The sequence below is a fragment of the Carcharhinus amblyrhynchos genome, chromosome 15, assembly GCF_965287045.1.
Source record: "Carcharhinus amblyrhynchos chromosome 15, sCarAmb.v2.hapA, whole genome shotgun sequence".
Classification (NCBI taxonomy): domain Eukaryota; kingdom Metazoa; phylum Chordata; class Chondrichthyes; order Carcharhiniformes; family Carcharhinidae; genus Carcharhinus; species Carcharhinus amblyrhynchos.
Genome location: NC_137338.1, coordinates 24,450,079 through 24,472,232, shown reverse-complemented (window position 1 = coordinate 24,472,232; position 22,154 = coordinate 24,450,079). Strand labels below are relative to the sequence as shown.

The 22,154-nt window shown below is 41.7% G+C and overlaps 1 protein-coding gene across 1 annotated transcript; it reads right to left on the bottom strand.

The window, feature by feature from the left end:
- Window positions 1-9,939: 9,939 nt before the first annotated feature.
- On the bottom strand, window positions 9,940-18,223 carry mis18a (MIS18 kinetochore protein A). The gene is made up of 5 exons (XM_080203235.1): window positions 18,030-18,223; window positions 14,334-14,397; window positions 12,183-12,305; window positions 11,127-11,226; window positions 9,940-10,483 (listed from the first exon to the last, which is right to left on the bottom strand). The coding sequence occupies exons 1-5, from the start codon at window positions 18,211-18,213 to the stop codon at window positions 10,403-10,405; spliced, it is 552 nt and encodes a 183-aa protein (XP_080059361.1). The 5' UTR covers window positions 18,214-18,223; the 3' UTR covers window positions 9,940-10,402.
- Between the last annotated feature and the right edge of the window lie 3,931 nt (window positions 18,224-22,154).

Genomic DNA, 22,154 nt, shown 5'->3' with positions numbered 1-22,154 from the left:
GTTGAATAATGTTGAATAACAAGGATACCAGGACTGAATCCTGTGGAAGTCCATTTTTGAGTGTTGTTTAGCTGCTTTCCTAATTGTTAGTGCAGAAGTTTTTGTTGTTAAGCACAAAGATCATTGTTCTGCAAATTAAAATGGCCTTGAAAAACAATCTATGTTTTCCTATGGTGTCATGCATCACCATATTTGAGAAAGGATATAAAGGCACATGAGTCATGATAAATGATTGATGACAATGCTTATCAGGAAAAGACATCAAGCTACTAGTTATTTTCTTTGAAAAGAGAAGACTGAGGTTTGATGTGATAATAATCTTAAAATGATGAAAAGTTTTGATAGAGTAAATGGCCTCATCCCTTCCCCTCCCTCCCAGCACCATAATGGGATCCCTCTCGTCCTCACTTTTCACATTACCAGCCTCCACATCAAAGGATCATCCTCTGTCATTTCTACCAACTCCAGCATGTGTCACCACCAAATACACTAGCCCTTCACCCACCGCCTCCTCCCTCCATTAGAATTCTGCAAGGACCACTTCCTCCATGACACCCGGATTCACTCCTCCATCAGAATGTTGGTTAGGCCGCAGTTGGAGTACTGCGTCCAGTTCTGGTCACCTTACTACCGGAAGGACGTGGAGACTCTGGAGAGAGTGCAGAGGAGGTTTACCAGGATGTTGCCTGGTATGGAAGGACTGGGGTATGAGGAAAGATTGAAGAAATTGGGGCTCTTTTCCCTTGAAAGACGCCGACTGAGGGGGGATCTAATAGAGGTATATAAGATTATGAAGGGTATAGATAGAGTAAACAGAGGCAAGCTATTTCCAGTGACAGAGACACGTAGGACAAGGGGCCATGGACTTAAGGTGAGGGGGGAGAGGTACAACACAGATATTAGAGGGAGGTTTTTCACACAGAGGGTAGTGGGGGTATGGAATGCTCTGCCAAGTAAGGTGGTGGAGGCAAACACGCTAGAGTCATTTAAGAGTAACTTAGACAGGCCCATGACTGGGTTGGAGATGGGTGGATATAGGACATTGTTTTAAATAAGGGTCATTAGCATTGGGGCGTCCCTGGTAATGTAAATGGATATGGTATGATAATAATGTTTTTTCTCTTTTCATTCACAGGTTTTAAGTCGGTCCGCCTCGTGTCCAACGAGGGGCATACACACGATGGGTCGTACTTGGGCTGCTCTTGGTTGTTCGAGATTGGCCTAGTGCTTCCTGTAGTTAGTGTGTGCCTAAACTGGACCAGATACTGGGCAAGACGACAGCTCAGTGACTATCGCTGATTGCTGTGCAGACACATGGATTTGGGCCAGTGTCTGTGGGAGTTTGCGCATTCTCCCCATGCTTGCGTGGGTTTCCTCCGGGTGCTCCGGTTTCCTCCCACACCCCAAAGATGTGCTGTTAGGCTGATTGGCAGGAATAAATTGTCCCTAAATCAGATTCCCTCAATCTGGATGGCCATAAAACATTAGACAGGGGTTGTGGGTGGAGAGGGGGACTGGTGGTGTTGAGATGGCGGTACGGGCTCGTTGGGCCGAAGGGCCTGTTTCCCGGGCTGATTTTGTTCTTTGTTCTCTATCACCTTCAATCCTTCATCCCCTTCCCACAGCACCTTCCTGTGTAATTGCAGAAGGTGCAATAGCTACCTCTTTACCTCTCTCACTGTCCAAGGCACCAAGCACTCATTTCAAGTGAAGTAACATTTCACTTGCATCTCCTTCAACTTTGCCTATTGTATCCGTTGTTCCCAATGCATTTTCCTCTATACTGGGGATATTACACGCAGACTGGACATCGTGGAACACCTTTGCTCAATCCTCAAGCATGACTCCAACCTCCCTGTTGCTTGCCATTTCAACCAAGCATCTTGCTTTCATACCCACATGACCATCCACTACTTGATGCAAAACTTTACTGATGCCCAACGCAAACAGAAAGAACAACACCTCATCTTCCAATTGGGCACATTTTGGACTCAACACTGAGTTCAATGACTTTAGACTGTGAACTTTTCCTTCCATCTTGCCCTCCTTACTTTTTGTATCTTTCCTTTTATTTGCTCAATACAACCCCACCTCAACTCCACAGATTTACCTGTTGTTCAGTTTTGCTCCCACTGAATACTGACATTTGTTTTCCTATTATTATTACTACTATTATATTCTGCTACCTTACCGTTTGCCACTATTAGCATCCTTCAGATCTTAGTGGCACCATTAACCATCCTTTGCATTTTGTCCATGACAGCTTTGTGAATCTCCCCTTGACTCTGACCTATCCCTGACCTTCTATCTTGCCCCACCTCATCCACCTGCTTAGCCAACTGTAGAATTCATTACACTTGACTTTGGTGGCACGGTTGTTAGCACTGCTATCTCACAGCGTCAGGATCCTGGGTTCACATTTATCAACCTGGGGTCACAGGTGACTGTCTGTGTGGAGTTTGCACAGTCTCCCTGTGTCTGCATGGGTTTCCTCTGGTTCCCTCCCACACTCCAAAGATGCTCAGGTTAAGTTGCTTGTCCATGCTAAATTGTCCCTTAGTGTCAGGGGATTTGTAGGGCAGATAAGTGGGGTTATGGGGATAAGGCCTGGGTGGGATTGTGGTCGGTGCAGACTCGATGGGCCAAATGGCCTCCTTCTGCACTGTACGATTTTATGATTCTATAACACTTCTACCCCTCTTCGGTTCTGAAGACTCAAAATGTTAGCTGTTTCTCTCTTCACAGTTGCTGCCAGACTTGCTGAGTTTATCCATCATTTCCTATTTTTATTTCAGATTTCCAGCATCTGCAGTATTTTGCTTTTATTTAGATGAAAGGAATGTGTTTTCACCTGTGCAAAAGAGCAATATAAGATAGTCACCAATAAATCAAACGTGGAATTCATTCCCACAGGAAGCAGTTGAGGCAAGAAGTTTAATTTATTAGAGGGGAAACTGGAGAAGTGTATGAGGGAGAATTAGTTGAAGGATGATGGGAGGAAGCTCAAGAGGAACATAGCTGCTAGCACAGACTGGTTGGACCAAATGGCCTGTTTCTGTGTCCTATATTCTACACAAAAATTCCAAAATTTAACTTCTTAGGAAGATATGGACTGTGATCTCCCTCATGTCAAGCTCCATAGAATGGTGTCTTCATGATATCATAGTATCTTGAGATGGATCAAAAGCTGGTTAGCAGATACGAAGCAAAGAGTTAGAAAGAGAATAAGTGAGTATTTTTCTGATTGGCAGGCAGTGACGAGTGGAGCATGACAGGGATCTGTGCTAGGATCCCAAATGTTCACATTATATATTAATGATTTGGAAGAGGGAACTAAGTGTATTGTCTCCAAATTTGCAGATGCTACAATGTGGGGTTGGGGAGTGGGAATGGTGGGGTAGAGGAGGAGGAGGAGGTTGGTGGAGATTGAGTTGTGTGGAGGATGCAGAGATGCTTCAGGCTGAGGAGTGGGCATATGTATGGCAGATGCAGTATAATGTTGATAAATGTGAGACAGATTGTTACTTAAATGGGTGTAAATTGAGAGAGGTGGATAGTCAGTGAGACCTTGATGTCCTCATGCATCTGTCACTGAAAATAAGCATGCAGGTACAGCAGGCAGTAAAAAGACAAATGGTATGTTGGCTTTCATAGCGAGAGGATTTGAACAGAGGAATATGGCTATTTTACTGAAATTGTATAGGGCCCTGGAGAGGCTATAGCTGGAGTATTGTGTGCAGCTTTCATGTCCTGACCTGAGGAAAGATGTTGTTACTATAGAGGGAGTGCAGCAAAGGTTTACCAGGCTGATTCCTGGGATGGCAGGTCTATCATATGAGGAGAAATTGAATCGGTTAGGATTGTATTCATTAGAATTTAGAAGAGTGAGTGGGAATCCCATAGAAGCTTATACAATTCTAAACAGATTAGACAGGTTTTAGGAATGCTTAGCTTAGACAGGGTAGATTCAGACAGAATGTTCCCAATGGTGGGGGAGTCCAGAATTAGGGGCCATAGTTTGAGGATAAGAGGTAAATCTTTTAGAACTGAGCTGAGGAGAAATTTGTTCACCCAAAGAATGGCGAATCTGTGGAATTCACTACCACAGAAAGTAATTGAGGCCAAAACATTGTGAGATTTCAAGGAGAAATCAGATGTAGCTCTTGGGGCTAAAGAGATCAAGGGACATGGGAGGAAATGTGAGATCAGGATATTGACTTTGAGGATCAACCATTGTCAAAATGAATGTGGAGCAGGCTCGAAGTGCCGAATGTCCTATTCCTGCTTCTAGTTTCTATGCAACCCTTCTATGAAAGTTGCCTCACCCTGTTCCACTCTACTTGCTTGGTCCCCATTTCTTTCCCTCTACTATTTGAGTATGTCTCAAATTTCCCATGGAATTTTGCCTTATGGAACTCTGCCAAAATACGATACATTGCTATCTCTCTTCCTACTCCATCTTTCACAGATTTTCATTGATCATGTCCATTTGTCTATTGTCATTGAGATTCTTTCACTTCTTGCCCTCTTAAAAGTACTTTTAAAGATTTGTCTACATGGAAATTGCTGTAGGGATGTAGTCTGTTGAACAGAATGGGTCAGCATTTGGGAATTCTTTGGTGTGTAATTGACTGCCTGATCCGTCAAAGTCTGTCCACCATCTATAAGTTGCAAGTCAGGAATGTGATGGAATTTTTCCACTTGCTGGATGAGTGCAGCTCCAACAATCCTCAAGAAGCTCAGTGCCATCCAGTACAAAGCAGTCCCTTGATTGGCACCATCTTAAATATTCAGTTCCTCCCACCTACAGTACAGAGTGGTAGCAGTGTGTACTATCTGTAAGATGCATAGCAGCAACTTACCAAGGCTACTTTGACAGCAGCTCCCAAACCTGCGACCTCTACTAACTAGAAGGACAAGGGCAGAGAGTGCACAGTGTCACCACAACCTGCACGTCCCCCTCCAAGTCACTAATCCTGACTTGGAAATATATCACCGTCCCTTCACTGTCGCTGGATCAAAATCCTGGAACTCCCTTCCTAACAGCACTGTGTTGTTGTTATAATATATGGACTGCAGTGGTTTAAGAGAGTTCGCCACCTTCTCAAGAACAAGGGTTGTTACAGGGCGGGGAGTGGGGGGGAGGGTTTATAATTGCTGGCCTAGCCAGCAATTCTCACATCCCTTGAAGGAATTGAAAAAGTTAATAAAAACAGCTTTCGATGTTGCGTCTGGAACCCTCCACGTACTGACCTCTGTATGACTTACCACTTTCGGCTATTACTGTGGAGAGGCCTGACATTTTCTTTATGCAGGTTAAGGGTTGGTTTGTCCTTTTGTAAAGACACGTTTCCACATTGAAGCAGTTCGTCTACATACAATTGTGGCCTGTAACGTTGTACAGCATGTGGAAGTAATAAGTTGTGAAGCAGAAAAATACTTTGAAAGAGACCCTTTTGCCATGGCCTTTGTTAAGAAACTTTTACCCTGGTGCATGGAGTGCACATAAGTATTTACATCTACACAACAAATGCCTTATTCATGTCATGCAAGCAAATTGTACAATAACTGCATCAAGTAAAATCATGGAAAGTAAAGTTTAACTCATAAAAATAAGTTTCAGACAGAAAACTAGAATTCAGTAACTAAATCAGCATTCCTAAAATCATGGTAATTATATTTCACAAAATGAAAGAGTTTCAGTATAATTGACTCCTCCTGTAAACATTTGGACAACTTCTAAGCAATAGCATTGAATAACTTAAGCAACTACTAATCAAGATGTTTTAAACTTCAGTTATGAAATGTTTCTTCAGTGTAATGGACAGTATTATCTATTTTTACACTTATCTAATCAACATCCTTATATTTGAGCTTTATTAGCAGGACGGGAGCAGGAGGTAAGGAATTGCGTTATTTGCACTTGTAAAGAACCTTTGGTTCCATGCTGAAGCATTCATATTCCTTCTTTGCAGGTTGACATGGGGGTTTGCAGTGTATACATTTGTTCCATGACCTTTAATTAGCATTGTTAAAATTTATAATTAGTATTGGAGTTTTGAGTTGGTGTCTGCTGTATAATTCAGTACCATGTAATTATCTATGTATGCACCTCCAGAACACCACATGCAACTTTAACCCAATCACATCTATAGGTGAAACAGTGCCACTTAACTATAAACATCACCTTGTTAAACATAAAAGGGAAAATCTTTCCTCTAGGGTAGCCCCAGATACAAAAATAAGTTGAGACTAGATCTTTCCTACTCTGCTGTTAAAAATCTATAAGTGTGTTTTCAAAGCAAAATCATTGCAGTGACAAAATTCCAAATTGCATTATTTGTCATTTATGAGTTTTAATGGCCTTCTTTTCAAAAGTTAGCAATCAACAAGGTGCATTTAATTTGAATAAGGTGGAGTCCGCTCAATTAATATCCTGGGACAGGCACAAGTTTCATTGTGACACGTTCCAGCCACAGACCATAGGAATGCTCAGCTCAGACTACATGTTTTTTGGAATGGCACAATGGCTAGCACTGCTGCCTCACAGCGCCAGGGACTTGAGTTCAATTCCCGGCTTGGGTCACTATCTGTGTGGAGTCTGCGTGTTTTCCCAGTGTCTGCCCCTTTCTGGTGCTCGGGTTTCCTCCCACAATCCAAAGATGTGCAGGTTAGATGAATTGACTATGCTAAATTCTCCCTCAGTGTACCCGAACAGGCCAGAATGTGGCTACTAGGGGATTTTCACAGTAACTTCATTGCAGTGTCAATGTGAGCCTACTTGTGATTAATAAATATACTTTTAAAAACTTTAATTTCATAAGTCTTTTCAACTTACTGTTCCGACATTTTCATCCTCTTAGAAGTACTGTTGTTAAAATTCTTGTGTTCTCCTAGGCAATTAGGAATGATCTGCATATTAAGGGTAAAAAATTCTTTTTGATTTGGTATTTTTGTAATAGTGCCTGAACAACAACATGGGCACTAAAGCCAATTCTTTAAACTGCTTTATTTGGTATTATAGTGCTAGACTAAATCTGATGCATCGCTGGATGTAAGAAAACCTATCAGTCATCAATTTTTAAGAATAATTGTTCAATTGTGTAATGCAAATCCAAACAACAAAATAATAAATCTACAGTTACGTATAAAGATGAGCAGGCAATGGAAAACCAACATGGCAGAAATTTAACCTAATTACCAAGAATCACCCATGGGAAAGATGGATGAATCTGGGTCTTTCTTGCAATGCCCACTTGTGACTAGTTTCCAACTGACAATCATAAAAGCTGAGTAGATTGTCATCTTACAAAATCAAAATTCAATGCTTGAAACCTAAATGAAAAATGTGTCTGGAAATACTCAGTGAGTCTGACTGCACCTGTGGAGAGAGAAACTGAGTTAAAGTTTCAGGTCTGTAATCTTGCACTGAAGAAATTAGAAGTAAACAGGTTTGAGCAAGTGAAGTGATGGTGGGAAGCACAAAGGGAAAGGTCAGTGATAGGATGGAGAGCAGGAGAGGTCACAGGCATAAGCTATCACAGCACAAAAGTGGCAATGATCAAGTGTCAGATGGAGATTTCCATAGACCAGTAGAAATGAAGCTAATTATGAAGGAGCCATTTCCTTATTGTTACCTCCAATCAGGAAATGGTCTTTCAGAATTACACTTACCTCATTTTCTCAGCTTCACACGTGAATAATTACATGAAGATAGAACCAAGGAAATGTGAATGGGTTGCATTATTTTGTTGGTGCCAATATTTTCACTAACCTCAGAGTTAAAAGGGGGAAAACATTAGTGTTGACCCCAAAAAGAAATGACCTCACTCTCAGTATGTAAAGTTGCACCCAATTTTATAGAATTTTGCAATTATCAGCGCGTGGTTGGTTTGCTGATGACACCACCGAACTGAGTTGGATCTCAAAGAATGAGGTAGACAATCCAGTGAACTGGTGCGATAATAATCTCTCCCTCACTGTCAACAAAACAAAGAAGATTGTCATTGACTTCTGGAAGCATAGTGGAAAACATGTCCCTGTCTACATCAACTGGGACAAAGTAGAAATGCTTCAAGTTTTTAGGTGTCCAGATCACTAACAACCTGTCCTGGTCCCTCCATGTTGATACGATAGCTAATAAAGCCCACCTATTTTCTCAGAGGATTAAGGAAATTTAGCATGTCAGTTATGACTCTCACCAACTTTTAGATGCACCACGGAAAGCATTCTTTCTGGTTATATCAGCTTGGCATGGCGCCTGCTCTGCCCAAGACCACAAGAAGGTCGAGAACGTAGCCCAATCCATCATGCAAACCAGTCACCCATCCATTGACACTGTCTACACTTCCAGCTGCCTTGGAAAAGCAGCCAGTATAATTAAGGATCCCACGCACCCTGGACATACTCTCTTGCAACTTCTTCTGTTGGGAAAAAGGTACAAAAGTCTGAAGTCACATACCAACCAACTCAAGAACAGCTTTTTCACTGCTGCCAGGCTTTTGAATGGACCTACCTTGCATTAAGTTGATCTTTCTCTACACCCTAGTTATGACTGCAACACTACATTCTGCATTCTCTCATTTCTTTCTCTATGAATGGTATGCTGTCTGTATAGCATGCAAGAAACAATACTTTTCAATGTATACTAATACATGTGACAATAATAAATCAAATCAAAAATTAAAAATCACGCCTGAATACCAGTCCAAAAGACAACAATTGCAGGTATGCAAAAACAAAATACATTTGGTACTTAGTCCACTTTCTTTGGATAAATAATATTCACATAAAGATGCAACTTATGGTGGCATCATCTCCATCTGCTGACTAAATATATCAATAAATCACAGATGCATTTTCTGTTTAGTATCAGTGCTACCAGTTAAATTGACACTAACACAAACAAAAATGTGAATTGAAGGGAATAAGACAACCTGCTACATAACATCACTATGTTAGGACATGTAACATCCACAAAACCCAACCAACAGATCAGAATGAAACTTGGTATTAATTCTTCCTGTAGCTGGGAGAGATACTCAAATGTGCAATGATCCAAAGCTTCCTGTACAGGCTGCAAACTTGCTGTCCCTTTAAAGTGCCACTGTGGCCACACAAAAGCAATAAAATGCTCGTGCCCTTAAATGAAATGATTTCATACTATGCAAAAAGAATTAATTGCTGGTTGAAATTTGGAATTCTGCATTTAACATCAAAGTAGAAACACAAGGGTTACAGCAGTTCAAAATGAAGTCAAGCAATTATCACTCACACCCGAAGATTTTTTTTTAAAAAAAATCATCACAGCCCCCAAAATGGAGGTTCTTTTCAGAACTCCAAATGTACAGGGTGCTTTGAATAGTTAATTACATGCCCATCAATGGGCATCACTTATTTTAAGAAAACATGAAGAAATTTCATATGGAACACAATATCTTGCAGATGATGAAATTTGAGAGGGCAGATTTCAAATACAAGGCACAATCTATTTCGCCCATATATGGAAAAGAAACTTAAATTCAAAGAACCATCAGATTCTACTTGTTTTTGTACATATGTAGCCAGACTGAGAGTGCCCTCTGCAGTTGAGAATGAGACTTTTCATGTTGTACATTGCTGAGCATATGGTATTGATAAATGCGGCATTACAAGTGAGTTTACTGCATAATGCCCAGTGTTTAATACAAGATTGAAATTAAAACAGATAGCTTGTCTTTTTAACTTTTTTTAAAAAAACAGTTGTACTCTATACAAAACAAATAAAAAACATTTCAGTTAACTCCCAGATTATGTGAAATTAAAAACTAATTACAAGCAACCTTGCTTTGGAGAAGGGGATTTAAATATTGTCCCAATTTCCCCCTGAATCAAATAGTACAAATATTGTGTTGTGGAATGTGTAATTAAAGAATAGCTTGCTTGGATCAAACCTATTCAAACAACTTTATTGTTCACATGAACATGATCATACATTTACAGACTACAATTAAAACAATTTTACAAAGACATTTATGGAGCAAAATGAAATGGTTAGAGGCTGCCTCTCTAAATTTTAAGTAAACTTAAAGATGTATGTCAACATTGATTTATGATATAACCTTACAAGATACATTAATTAACCTCAGTATTTTTAAAACATAATAGGACCAAAAGTCAAAGTTCAATTTAGCAACTGATATAATGCATAATGTATACAATTTTGACAAACATGAGCCAAGGGTTGTGGCACTGCAACAAGCAAAACCATCATGCCACCACACATCAGGAGAAAGAAAGGATTTCCCTAAAGGGTGCTTGTGATGAATTAATTCTCCGAGCTTGGGCAGCTGTTGTCTGCTGATAGCTTCAAAACTTGGCCTGTTCATTAACATGCTTTTGGAATATAGTATTTCTGTTAGAGTCATCCTTTATTCTGCAATGATTCTATCTTTTCTTCGACAACAGCAAGTCTTGCAATCATTAGATTCAGCACAGTTTGGGACTATTGGAAGAAACATTTTCACGTTAGGCTCATTTGTTTATAGTAATATGCAAAATGTGATTAAAATAAACCAGAGGAAGAAAATCAGGCAACATTTTTCCCATGCACATCTTCTCTTGGAACTAATTCAAGAAGTACAATTTAATAATTAAGCCCAATGAAAATCTCAGCGCACATCTCAAAATGCAAAGCGTAGCTTTTTGTATGTGATGTGGAAATACTAGTGTTGGACTAGGTAAATATAGTTAAAGGTACCAGGTTAAAGTCCAACAGGTTTTTTTGGTAGCACTTTTTTTAAAAAATGGTACATGAGATCAGCTACATCCACGCTCCCCTTGACAAAAAGTGAAATGCAGCATTTAGTTTTGTAGGTGATGTATCAAAATAAATTAATAGAAGAAAAGTCTTTTACCAACTGAAACCTTTATAGCTGCCAAGCAAGTTATTTAGTGTTTACTGCTCACATTGAACAAAATTAAATACAGCTGCCAACTGCATTTTGCAGGACCTGAATTTCAAAACTATTCTTCAAGAATCAAGCATAGTTATTTTTTTCATTCTTTCCTCAAGATTTTACTTTTCAAGTCAACAAATCCACTAAAGACAACCTTAATCTAAAGATACAATCACACTAAAAAGTTACCTTTGCTAATTCTTCAAGGACTTCGGCTTGTGTTTCAAGGACGACTGGCTTTTTTCTCTCATCAATAAATTCTGCATTTATAGTGGAGCCAAGGACATAACTACGGAAATAAAGCAAAGATAATTTACAACTTGAAAAACAAACTAATAGAAAAATTATACAACATTTTAGAAATGACATATTTGGATTAATACAATTAATTGCTTGCCAGATCTTGATCAAATTAAAGGAATAAATTTTTAAAGTATAAAAATTTCTAAGTGACTAATTTATCTTTCCTATGCATTTGGTACCTATCAAATTGAATATCCATGATGCTGTGGCCCAGTAGCAGCATGAATCAAATCATGGGTTTAAGAACCAGAGACTTGAGCCAACTCTATTTGGTTCATCAGTTTTTGATTATAACTTGATCAAAGATCTCAGCATGCTTGACTCATCGTCACAATTGCTTTTACAGCTACTTAGAGGGGCAACTCCAACATAACTTCCCTGCTTTTGTAATCTATGTCTCGACTGATAAAGTGTCCCATATGCCTTTTCACCACCCTCCTAACATGTCCTTCTGTCTTCAGAGATCAGTGGACATAATATTAGGCAACCAGAAACTCTATTTGTCTTTTCACTGATTTTTCAGCAGCGTCGTTTTGGGATTCCTGCATATTGCAATGAGGGCTTTCCGTTTCACAGCTGACCAAAAAAAAAATTTGCAAAATATTTTAAATTGGCTAGCATTTTATAATTCAGAGCCCATCCAAGGTAGAGTACTGAAGCAATGCAAACATTTCTTTTCTACCTTTAAAAATCTTCATATCAATAGCACACACCTGTAAGGTGCTTCACATAATTTGGCAGTGGCAAAATTCAGCAAGTGGAACTATATTCATAAACGATCACTCGTTGAAGGCATGTGGAATTCTCTCTACATTGACAAACTACATACTTACAACAGTTGAAGTTGAATTTGCTGTTCTGTCAATGTCATTTTTCTGCATTAGATAGATATTACGTGGCAAATTGTGCATTACAACCTTGCTTTGTAATATACATACTTGCCTTTCAATATAGGCCACAGACAAGCAATATATATTCCGTTTATAGTCCAGGTGAACTGGAGTGCACAGGTACATTCGACCCAGTAACAGAGAACAGCCACTGCAGGATAACAAGACATAAATGCTGGAAGGAGGGAAAAAGAAAGTTACTGCAGAAATACGAATTGCATAATGAAGCACACAATAGCTGGTCCATTAAGCCAGTCATGCATTATCATAGAGATAAAGACAAAATATTGCAGATGCTGGAATCTGAAACAAAAACAGAAAAAGCTGGAGAAACTCAGCAGATCTGACAGCACATGTAGAGAGGGAGTAGAGCCAATGTTCAGAAGACAAAAAGTCATCCTGACTTTAAAATCATAGAATTCTACAGTGCAGAAGGAGGCCATTCGGCCCATTAAGCGTGCAGTGACCACAATCCCAGCCAGGCCCTATCCACATAACCCCATTTATCTAACCCAAAAAATCTCCCTGACACTAAGGGGCAATTTAGCATGGCCAATCAACCTAACCTGCACATCTCTGGAATGTGGGAGGAAACCGGAGCATCTGGAAGAAACCCACACAGACATGGGGAGAATGTGCAAACTCCACATGGACAGTGACCCAAGGCCAGAATTGAACCCTGTCCCTGGGACTGTGAGGCAGCAGTGCTAACCACTCTGCCACCGTGCTGCTCTATGTTGGCACAGTGTTGAAATGTAGGCTCTATTCTCTTCCCATAGATGCTGTCTGACCTGCTGAGTTTCTCCAGCCTTTTCTGTTTACGTATCAATGTGACTTTCCCCACACTCAATATGCTGGCAACCTATTCCAGATATCCAGCTCTTTGTGAAAAGTGGTATTTAACACTTAACCTCATTCTATACACAACGGAATTTTGATTAATGTCCTCTAACTTGAATAGCAATCCACACGGATTGATTTACTCTTTCATTATACAAGACCCCAATCAACTTCCTTGAATTTTTTTTATAGAGTTAATATTCCCAACTTTCCAGCCTCCTATTGTAAGAGAGGCACTTTAAATTGGTTATCAATCTAGAAGCCCACTTCTGTATTTTTAACTGTCCCCATCATCTGCCATATGAAAGGAACTAAAGTAGACATTGTTTTTCTAGAAACTGCACATAGAAACATTAGTGACTCATTTTGAAGATAAAAGGAGGATACATCCAATAAATGGCAAAGAACGGCAGAAAAGACAGGTTCAGAAATGTAAATTATAGAAGTGGGAGGACACCCTGAGAAACTGAATCCCAAATGCTTTTGAATACAAGTTTGGCAGATGAAGTATACAATTGGAAAACGTGAATTTGTCAAGAAGAATAAAAAAGCAGCATATCATTTCAATAAGGAGACATTGTACAACTCCTGAGGTAAGTAGGGATTTGGGTGTCATGATGCATGAACTGGGAAAAGTTAGTATGCAGGTGCAATGATTGGGAATGAAGGAAGGTTTTGTTACAGCTGTATAGTGTATTGATGAGACCACATTTGTAGAATCCCTACAGCACGGGGATTCAGTCCATTGAGACTGCACCAACTCTCCAACAGAGAATTTTACCTAGGCCCACCCCATAACCCCACACATTTTGATACATTAAGAGACAATTTAGCATGGCCAATCCACCTAACCTGCACATCTTTGGACTACAGGAGGAAACTGGAGCACCTGGAGGAAACCCATGTAGACACAGGGAGAACATGCAAACTCCACACAATCACCCAAGGCTGGAATTGAACCTGGGTCCCTGATTCATCAAGACTGCCACCTAAAATCAATTTACAGAAGTGGGAGGACAGTCTTGATGGTGGACCTGGGCCCAGTGTTAGCAACATACCTCTTCAATCGTTGTTGAGACACACAGAACCAGGCAGTACAAGTTTGAATTCAATATAAAATTATACAGAGAGAAAAAGATTAACAGAAGACTGAGGCTGAAAACAAAATATCTAATAATCTAGTTCTGAAGGAATAAGACTATCCTTCTAAATATAAAATTACAATGATGGAAAAGACATCTGATAGCGTTGGGGACTTGTCATGATGTTATCTATTGTACAAGACAGACGAGAATCATATCTTTCTTTGCTTAACTTCAATGAGGAGTTCAAAAAGCTGCACTCATCAATATTACATACTTACCAACCAGACTCATCTGCAGTGTCTATTTTCTGTTCCTTGCCTACTTGGACATTTTTAGTAACATCTGTAAAAGGGTAGCAAACTGTTAGCTTACAGGTTCAAAATTCAACACAATGATCAAAGTTCAGCACAGAACCAAACAGAAAGCCTGGTTCTACAAACATTTTGTCTGTTCAACTAGTTAAATGAGAGTTCAGAAATGAGCACATCCATCTTCATTCAAAGTTGGTAATATCTCACTTAGAATACCTAAGTGCATCACTTCAATAGCACATTATAGGATGTTACATGACTGGTCTCGAGTTTCCCAAATTTATTAACCTGAGCGGGATTCCTCAACTTGTTACCATCAGCTGGGATACCTTGTATTGTTATGCCTTGAGTGAGGGCAGATTAACTGGTTTCCCTATATTCAACCCCTTTTGCTGGTTGCAACAAGATTAATCTAAAAAAAACTCCTTTTGTGGATACCTTTTCCCAGTCTCAATATTTATGATTTAAAATTTAACCTGGCTTTCTTGAATTAATGATAGAGCAAGTTCATTAATATTAAAGACAAAGAAAACAACAAATCACAAGCATACACATTCAAATTGTTCAGAAATGAGAACCAAGTACAAAGCAAATAAAAGAGGTACGAGTCTTTGACTCATGAGGAACAGATCTGATTTATTGTCACATGTATTGGGATACAGTAAAAAATAGTTTCTTGTGTGCTACACAGACAAAATATACCATTCATACAGGATATAGGACAGAAGGAGAAGGAGCAGAATGCAGTATTGCAGTTACAGATAGAGTGGAGAAAAAGATCAGTTTAATATATGATAGGAAATTCAAAAATCTGATGGCAGCAGAAAATAAGCTGTTCTTGAGTCGGTTGGTACGTGTTTTCAAACTTTGGTATTTATTTCCCGATGGAGATGGTAGAAGAGAGAATGTCCGGGATGCTTGGGGTCCTTGATTATTATGCTGGCTGGTTTTTCTGAGGCAAAGGGAAGTGTCGATGGAGTCAATGGATGGAAGGTTGGTTTGCATGGACGGGGCTACATTCACAACCCGTTCAACCCTTTGTAGATGATTGAGCATTACAGGCACTGCAACTCAAGATTCCAGTAACACTGATTCCTGCAAGCAAATAGTCAGTATTGAGATTCCAGTATTGTGCAGTCTGGTGGTGAAACTTTGTTTCCATTTCAACTGTGGTTTTTGCTGACCTGGCTTGCTTCAACAATACAAGATAGAGGATTTTTTCAAAAAAAATCTCAAATAGACTACTGCAAAACAACAGATCGAATGATTACAAACAGTGCAAAAAAGAATAGTTTTTCCAGTACAAAACTATGCTTATTTACAAGACATTACATTAATTTCATTTCGTTGCTTAAAACTATATACATGTCTCAGATTTTACTGTGTGCTGTTATTTTTCAGATTAGCACACAGTTACGCAGGCCGAGGGTATTCTGCAGTTACCAGGCCCTCTGTCTGCCTTGGTTGAAAGGCTTTACAGTGTGGCCTTTCCCCATTATGCCTTTGCAGCGGCTGCCCCAAGCTTGAGCACGTCCCTCAGCACGTAGTCCTGGACCTTGGAATGTGCCAGTCTGCAACACTCGGTTGAGAACAAATCTTTCAACTGGAAGATCAGCAAGTTTCGGGCAGACCAAAGTGTGTCCTTCACCAAAGCTGATGACCTTCCAGCAGCAGCTGATATTTGTCTCGGCGCGCTTCCCTGGAAACAGCCCGTAGAGCACAGAGTCCTGCATCACCGAGCTGCTCGGGACAAACCCCGACGAATATCACTGCATCTCACTCCAGACCTTCTTTGCAAAGGCACATTCCACAAGGAAGTGTGCGACTGTCTCATCAGCCCCGCAGCTGCTTCGAGGGCAACGTGCGGTGATGTTGAGACCTCAAGCGTGCACAAAGGATCTGACAGTGAGTGCCCTTCTCACCATCAGCCAAGCCAGGTCTTAGTGCCTGTTTGTGAGTTCTGGTGATGAGGCATTCTGCCAGATTACACTGACAGTCTGCTCAGGAAACCATCTGACAGGATCCACCATCTCCTTTTCTCTCAGGGCCTCAAGGACGTCACGCACTGACCACTGCTTGGTCGCCATGTGGTCGAAGGGGTGTTGCAGAAATATTTCTCCACGAAGGACAGGTGCTAGGGTACAGTCCAACAACTTGGAGCGTTCCGCGGCACAGTGGCCAGACCTATCCTCCGCAGCACTTGGGACAGGTAGAACCTCAAAAAATAGTGGCACTTGCTGTTAGTGTACTGAGAATCTACACACAGTTTGATGCAGCCGCACACTAAGGTGGCCATCAGGATGAGAGCGGCCCTGGGAACGTTTTTCCCTCCGTTCTCTAGAAATTTGTGCATCGCTTCCCTCCAAACTCGATCCATCTTTGATCTCCAGATGGATCTGAAGATAGCCTGGGTCACTGCTGCTGTAAGAAGTCTCACAACATCAGATTAAAGTCCCAGCAGGTTTATCTGGTAGTAAACATCACTAGCTTTTGGAATGCTGTTCCTTTGTCAGGTGAGTTCTCTCCACTCACCTGATGAAGGAACGGTGTTCTGAAAGCTAGTGGCATTTACTACCAAATAAATCTGTTGGGACTTTAACCTGGTGTTGTGAGGCTTCTTACTGTGTTCACCCCAGTCCAACGCTGGCATCTCCACATCATCACTGCTGCTGTGCAGGATTTGGGGATAGGCCACACCTGTGCCACGTACAACAACATGGACAGCACCTCGCATTGGATCACCAGGTTTTTTCCAGTGATAGAGAGGGAGCACTGTTCCCACAAGCCCAATTTTTGCCTGGCTTTAGCAATGTGCTTGTCCCAGTTTTTGGCACATGCCCCTGCCGCTCCAAACCATATCCCCAGCACTTTAAGGTAATCTGCCCTGACGGTGAAGGGGACGAGAGAGGTTGTACCCACAATGATTTCTGCAGGGGTGCTGCTGCTGGCTTCCTGTTTGTGTGTCATACTCTGATAAACCAGCACTGATTCTCACATACGCAAAGGGCAGCTTTTCAATTGGCTTTTACCCCAGTCTTTGTATATTCCTGGAAAGTAAAATGCACAAATCCGTCTAGGCATTACACAGAGGATATCTCCTGATGAGATGACACTCATCTCCCACTATGTCTGAATGTCTCCACCAGAGATGGTTACTAACTTCTGTATGTATGTTTTAGAGTTATAGAATCATAGGAACCTTACAATGCAGAAAGAGGCCATTTGGCCCATCGAGTCTGCACCGACCACAATGCAAGCATTTTGGTTTGGAAACAGGATGGTTCCGTTGGCTCTCTCAATGTACCCCACCGCCCCTCTCAGCTCCAGCCCCACCACCACCCGCCGACCCCCAATTCCGCCCCCCTGCACTTTGCCCCTTGCCTGCCCCTCCTCCTCCTCCAGCACTCCCCTGCCCCCCCATCCCCCGCACTCCCCTGCCCCCCCATCCCCCGCACTCCCCCGGCCCCCCGCACTCCCCCGCCCCCCCCCATCCCCCGCACTCCCCTGCCGCCCCCCCATCCCCTGCACTCCCCTGCCCCCCCCATCCCCCGCACTCCCCTGCCCCCCCCATCCCCCGCACTCCCCTGCACCCCCCATTCCCCCATCCCCCCCCCCCCCAGTTCCCCCATCCCCCCCCCCCATTCCCCCATCCCCCGCACTCACGTTTCAGGTAGATCACGTTCTCCTTGGGGTTTGCTCCCACCCAGGCCAGCGAGTCTCCCACTGGGAGGCGGCACTGGGAGCACATAAAGACCACGGGCAGCTCCGAGTCGCCGCTGATGAAAGTGCAGGACTGCTTGTTGTCAGTTTCATCGTCCGTTGACAAATCCACCGTCACTCCCGCCATCTTTCAAAACGCCGCGCACCGAGCATGCGCCGGAAACCGTCAGGCCGCCAGCCCCGCGCATGCTCACGAAGCCGGCTTTCAGAGCGAGATACACCGTGCGCGTGCGCAGTGCAGCTCAGCCGCCTGTGCTCGGGTTGGCGATGTGTGTTTGACCTGCAGCTGGGGGAGTTTATTCAGAGCAAAGCCCGAGACCCTTCCAGCACCGTCCCAAGAGAAGGGCAACACACACAAAACAGATAGCTTGGTCAATGTTTCCGTGCACATCATAAAACAGAATTGGAAACATAAGAATTATTTGATTTATTATTGTCACATGTATTAGCCTATAGTGAAAAGTATTGTTTCTTGTGCATTATACAGACAAAGCATATCGTTCATAGAGAAAGAAGAGGGTGAAATGTAGTGTTACACTTATAGGTAGGGTGTAGAGAAAGATCAACTTATGCAAGGTAGGTCTGTTCAAAAGTCTGATGGCAGCAGGGAAGAAGCTGTTCTTGAGTCAGTTGGTACGTGACCTCAGACTTTTGTATCTTTTTCCCAACAGAAGAAGGTGGAAGAGGGAATTTTCTTGCTGCATGGGGTCCTTTATTATGCTGGTTGTTTTGCTGAGGCAGTGGCAAGTGTAAACAGAGTCAATGGATGGGAGGCTGGCTTGCGTGATGGATTGGGTTACAATCATGACCTTTTGTAGTTCTTTATGGTCTTGGGCAGAGCAGGAGCCATACCAAGTTGTGATACAACCAGAAAGAATGCTTTTTAATGGTACAACTGTAAATGTTGGTGAGAGCCAAAGCTGACATGCTAGATTTCCTTAGTCTTCTGAGAAGAGGTGCTGGTGTGCTTTCTTAACTATAGTGTTGGCATGGGAAGACTGTCCCCCAAGGGGGAACATCTGTTCAACATCCACCTTATCAATCCCCTTTACCAATTTATATACTTCAATCAGATCCCCCTCATTCTTCTGAATTCCAGCGAGTACAAGCCCAAGCTATTCAACCACTCCTTGTACGACGGTCCTTTCATCTCTGGAATCAATTTGGTTTCACAGTCAGCTCTGTGTTGAGAATGCAGCTCTCCAGTTAAGCAGACAAAACTTCTGGAGACCCAAGCTAGGCTTCCCGTCAGAGTCTGGTCTCCACCATTGACACTGGCCTGGTTACAGGAGTTGCCAGAAAGATTACATATTTGGGCACCAGTCCACCTTTGAGGTCCACTCCAGATTTTTTTTATCATTGCTTACTCCCTTAGCCTTCAATTCTGCCAGGGTATCCACCAGACAGTGGAGCTATTCATCCACAGCAGTGAGTTTGTTTCATGAGTGTCAGGGTGTGTCCACATATTGGGCCAGCAGACTGCAGGTCTGGGAACAAAAACACCCCCCAGTTTTGGCCTGGGGCCACCAGGGATCCAGTTTCTGTGTTGCTACAAGAAAACACAGCTGAAGGCTTGCCAGTGGAGAGGCTGAGTACCGACAGCTAAGGAGAGATTTACACATTTGGTTCTCTTTTTTCCTTGTAGCGTCACAAGTAGGCACACATTAACACTGCAATGAAGTTGCTATGAAAATCCCCTAGTCGCTACACCCTGGCGCTCCTTTGGAAACACTGAGGGAGAATTTAGCATGGCCTAAATGCACCTAACCAGCATGACTTTCAGACAATATTCATAAGAATTCTGCAAGAACATTCCAAACATTCCAAAATGGCCATCACACAAAAAGCAATAATATTCAGCTCTTTACATACATTAAATAACACTGGGATGCTTGAATACACTAAAAGAAAATTTTCAGATATTTTAGAATGGTCCTTACCAACATTGCAAAATTATCTTAAAGGTTGTCTACATAGAACAAGTTGCACTCTGAGATGCTTCAGTTCATTTGGCTCTCTTTTTCACATTGCTGCTAGCCAACGGCGTGGGTTGAAAATAAGAAGCAAACTAGCACACAAAAAGCAGAAAGGAAGCGAACCTCCTTCAGTGTCTCACTAGCCACAACACATCGGCTTGTTTACCAGCATAGTGCTGGCTATGACACAGATCATTCATGGTGTGCACCATGGTGAGGATACAACTCTTGATATTTCTAAAGCGGAAATTCTGTTCTCGTATCAAAATCAATTATACTGTTCACCCAGATAAAAACCAACAGACCCATTATTCTATTGAACAGGCACTCTCCATTAATCCCACACACACTGCAAAAATGAAATGGAACATATTTCAATACACTATCTTAAAGTAAAGTTTAAAGTTTATGTATTTATTAGTCACAAGCAAGGCTTATATTAACACTGCAATGAAGTTACTGTGAAATTCCCTTAGTCGTCACAGTCCGGCACCTGTTCAGGTCAATGCACCTAGCTGGTATGGTCTTTCACAATTTGGAAAGAAACTGGAGCACCCAGAGGAAACCCACGCAGACACGGGGAGAACATGCAAACTCCACACAGACAGTGACTCAAACTGGGAATCAAACCCTGGTGCTGGGTGAGGCAGCAGTGCTAACCACCGTGCCAACACACCGCCCTACAATCTACATCTACATTCTACAATCCCATACTCCCAGTACATGGGAAGCAATAACAGAAAAGCACTGACTGGTTGAAGGCTCACATCTGTCACAATAGAATTTTCATTACAGTGTTATGAAATTTGAAAACTATTCTTAAAGGTTAATTAAAAAGACAGTGACTGAATTAAAAATGGCTCCCAGAACAGCAAGCTAAAATTATGACAAGCTGTCCTATTTTGACATAATAAAGACAACCTTTAATTTATACTCACTGTAATCTCATCCAGAAGATAATGGAGTCTCAACGCCACACTGTGGGAAAGTAAATTTTGCCTTGGCATGAACAAAAGCCTTGGCTATTCCCATCACTGCAGAATCAGTCAACAGATTCAAGAAAGAGACAGATATGTTTCCAATGAAAAGTGGGATAAAAGGTTGAGGGGAGGAGGCAGGAAAGTGGAGTCAAGATCAGGATAAGATCAGTCATGACCACGTTAAACAGCAGAATGGGCACGAAGGGTTGAATTACCCACTCCTGCTCCTAATTCTTATCTTCCTGGTTTTATGATGTTCAGGGAAACATTGACCAGGTCACTTGCTGCGTTGTTCCAACACTCAGAAATGATCTCAGTTCATCAATTAACATTTCCCCCTTGCCTTTTTTAGAAAGCAACTTAGCAATTTCTTATCAGGTCACAAAAGTACAGCAACCACTTTGGTTTATGCACCAAGAATAATATAAAAAAGCAACAAGCTGCCTCGAGAGAGAGCTGCGATGGAGATCCACCTAGAACAAACGATGCAGGGAGAGAGGGACCAACAAGCACAATGGAACAATGAAGCTAAAAAAAGGCTCAAACTGCCCTTCCTTGAAAGGGAGCTAAAGAAACCCCTCTCTCTGTCCTCAAACTTACCTGAAATAACCAACCTTCTGCAGATTGACATACAGGAGCCCTCGCAGCTGTGGAGAAAATTATACAACTTCAAGCCCTTCACTTCAGGAAATGCGACATTTCGACTTTAAAAATATATCAGGGTCACAGTGAACAATACAGACAAATTGATTCACGTTTATAAGTATTGTCTGTAATTAGTCATGGTGCTTGTCTATGTTAACATCTTGATTGCTTCTTAAGTAACTTTCAGAGTGTTGAAATTAAATAAATTAATCTTTTCTTAAATAAAAAGGCGTTGCTGCAGGGTCATTTTAAATTGAATTTCTCACTCCATGGGCATAAAAACATACACCCATTTACAAATGTGGTTGTGTGTGACCTTGGGGATACAGCGCTTAAAGTGTCTGTAACACATCACTGTGATGGAACTTGTCATTGAAGCCAAGCAGTCCACTCTCTTTAATTACAAGAGAGACCTTAGCCAGAAATCTCTGAATGAAATCAGCGCTGCTCGAAGTAAAGTTCAACAA